At 49.7% G+C, this 2304-nt stretch overlaps 1 protein-coding gene across 1 annotated transcript; it reads right to left on the bottom strand.

Moving 5' to 3' along the window:
• Nucleotides 1-981: 981 nt before the first annotated feature.
• Nucleotides 982-1980, bottom strand: LOC140905021 (olfactory receptor 52R1). Its single transcript, XM_073327527.1, has one exon. It carries the CDS (start codon nucleotides 1978-1980, stop codon nucleotides 982-984), a length of 999 nt encoding a protein of 332 aa, XP_073183628.1.
• Nucleotides 1981-2304: the final 324 nt, after the last annotated feature.

Genomic DNA, 2304 nt, shown 5'->3' with positions numbered 1-2304 from the left:
GCAAATTTGCTGAGAGTGCAATCCACACCATCCTCCAGATCATTTATGAAGATATTGAGCAAAACCGGCCCCAGAACCGACCCCTGGGGCACTCCACTTGACACCGGCTGCCAATTAGACATGGAGCCATTGATCACTACCCGTGGAGCCTGACAATCTAGCCAACTTTCTACCCACCTTATAGTGCATTCATCCAGCACATACTTCCTTAACTTGCTGACAAGAATACTGTGGGAGACTGTGTCAAAAGCTTTGCTAAAGTCAAGAAACAATACATCCACTGCTTTCCCTTCATCCACAGAACCAGTAATCTCATCATAGAAGGCAATTAGATTAGTCAGGCATGACCTTCCCTTGGTGAATCCATAATGACTGTTCCTGATCACTTTCCTGTCATGTAAGTGCTTCAGGATTGATTCTTTGAGTACCTGCTCCCAACCTCAGCTGCTTTTATAAGGATTCCTGGCTTCCCCCTCCACTTCTCACTGTCCCCTTGGCCCCAGCATTGTGTCCTCGCTGAGCTCATTGAAGGCTCCTTGTCAGGCTGAAGCAGTTTCTGTCCCCGCAACGGAGCAGAGCGAGCCCAGCTGCGGGGGTGAGGAGGGAGGTGGGTATGAATCAGGAGTGGACGGGGTTGGGGATAAGAGGAGATAGGAACAGAGATGGGGCCTTCGGAGAAGAGCTGGGATGGGAGAGGGGCATTTTAGAAGAAGTGGGGCAGGTCATTGCAGGTACAGGCTGAGCAGGGCAGTGGGCCTCAGGGATCCAGTTATCAGCAATTAGAAAGTTGAAAACCCTATGAATTAATAAATTGTACACAGACCAATTTCTCACACTCACACACAGCACAGTAAGGCCACAAAAGGATTACATGTTGCTTTGACTGTCCACTCAGTGATTCAGAGAAGAGAGTCCAGCACCATATAACCAGCCAGGTCTGCACGTCGCTCAATCTGAGAGTCAGAACCTGAGGAGAAACCATTAGGGCCCTTCATGAATAAAGAGGCGGAGCAGCCTGTCCCAGATCTGTTTGGTCCTTACCCCGTAGATGATGGGGTTTAGCATGGGAGGCATGAAGAGGTAAATGCTGGAAATGAGAACGTGGACATTCAGAGCCACATTCTGGCCAAACCGGTACAGGAGGGAGGTGAAGAAACGTGGGACATAAAAGGCTAAAATGACAAAGAGGTGGGAGCTGCAGGTCCCAAAAGTCTTGATCCGGGCATCCTTTGTGGGGAGGCTGAAGATGGCCCTAAGGATCTGGATATAGGACGCGACAATAAAAATCCCATCCAGACCCATCACACTGAATTGCACAAAGAGTCCGTAGTAACTACTGATGCGGATGTCAGTGCAGGCCAGATTCACCACGGCCATGTGCAAGCATAAGTGCTGAGGGATGATGTTGGTTCTGCAATATGGCCATTGCCTCGCCAGGAAGGGATAGGGCAGTGAAAACATGCCACTGCGTAGCACCATGGCCAGGCCAATCTTGGCCACAATGAGGTTTGTCAGGATGGTGGAATGTCTCAGGGGATGGCAGATGGCCACGTAGCGATCCAGAGCCATGGCCGCAAAGATCCCAGACTCCATCGCTGAGAAGCTGTGAATGAAGTACATCTGGGTGAGGCAGGCACTGAAATCGATCTCTCTGGAATTGAACCAGAAGATGCTCAACATTTTGGGGAAGATGGATGTAGAGAGGACCAGGTCAGTGACAGCCAGCATGCAGAGGAAATAGTACATGGGCCCATGGAGGCTTGGCTCTGTCTTTACAATGACCAGGATGGTGAAGTTCCCCAAGACGGCTATGACATACATGGCACAGAAGGGGATGGAGATCCAGACATGGGCTGCCTCCAGCCCAGGAATGCCCAGCAGGATGAAGGTGGAGGGGTTGGTGAAGTGGGTTGTGTTGGAATCTGACATGGAGTAGGGGAGAAGTTGTCTAACTCTGAGGCAGAACGGTGTCTCCTGCATGTATCGTATGTCCCACTGACTTCCCGTATGTGCCCAGCCTCTAGGGTGATGGTCGCAGTACAAATGCCTGGATGGAGAGACAATGTGAATATGAGACACTATATGCACAACTGTAGACTGTTCTCATGGGTGAAGCAGATTGGTCGCCCTTCACAGACTGAAAAACAACATTTTTATGATTCAGAGAAATGAATTATGAACACATGATGCTACAAATGCCAATTCCATGTGTTCTGGTGCTCAGTGTGTCAGTAACTCCAACACATCGTGGTCTGGGAAACCTTAATAGACACCAGCAGGAAACACAATTGTGGATACACGTTA

The sequence above is a fragment of the Lepidochelys kempii genome, chromosome 1 (assembly GCF_965140285.1).
Source record: "Lepidochelys kempii isolate rLepKem1 chromosome 1, rLepKem1.hap1, whole genome shotgun sequence".
In the NCBI taxonomy this organism is placed as follows: domain Eukaryota; kingdom Metazoa; phylum Chordata; order Testudines; family Cheloniidae; genus Lepidochelys; species Lepidochelys kempii.
Note: the sequence above shows the minus strand (reverse complement) of the source record. Positions and strands in the feature narration are given on the sequence as shown.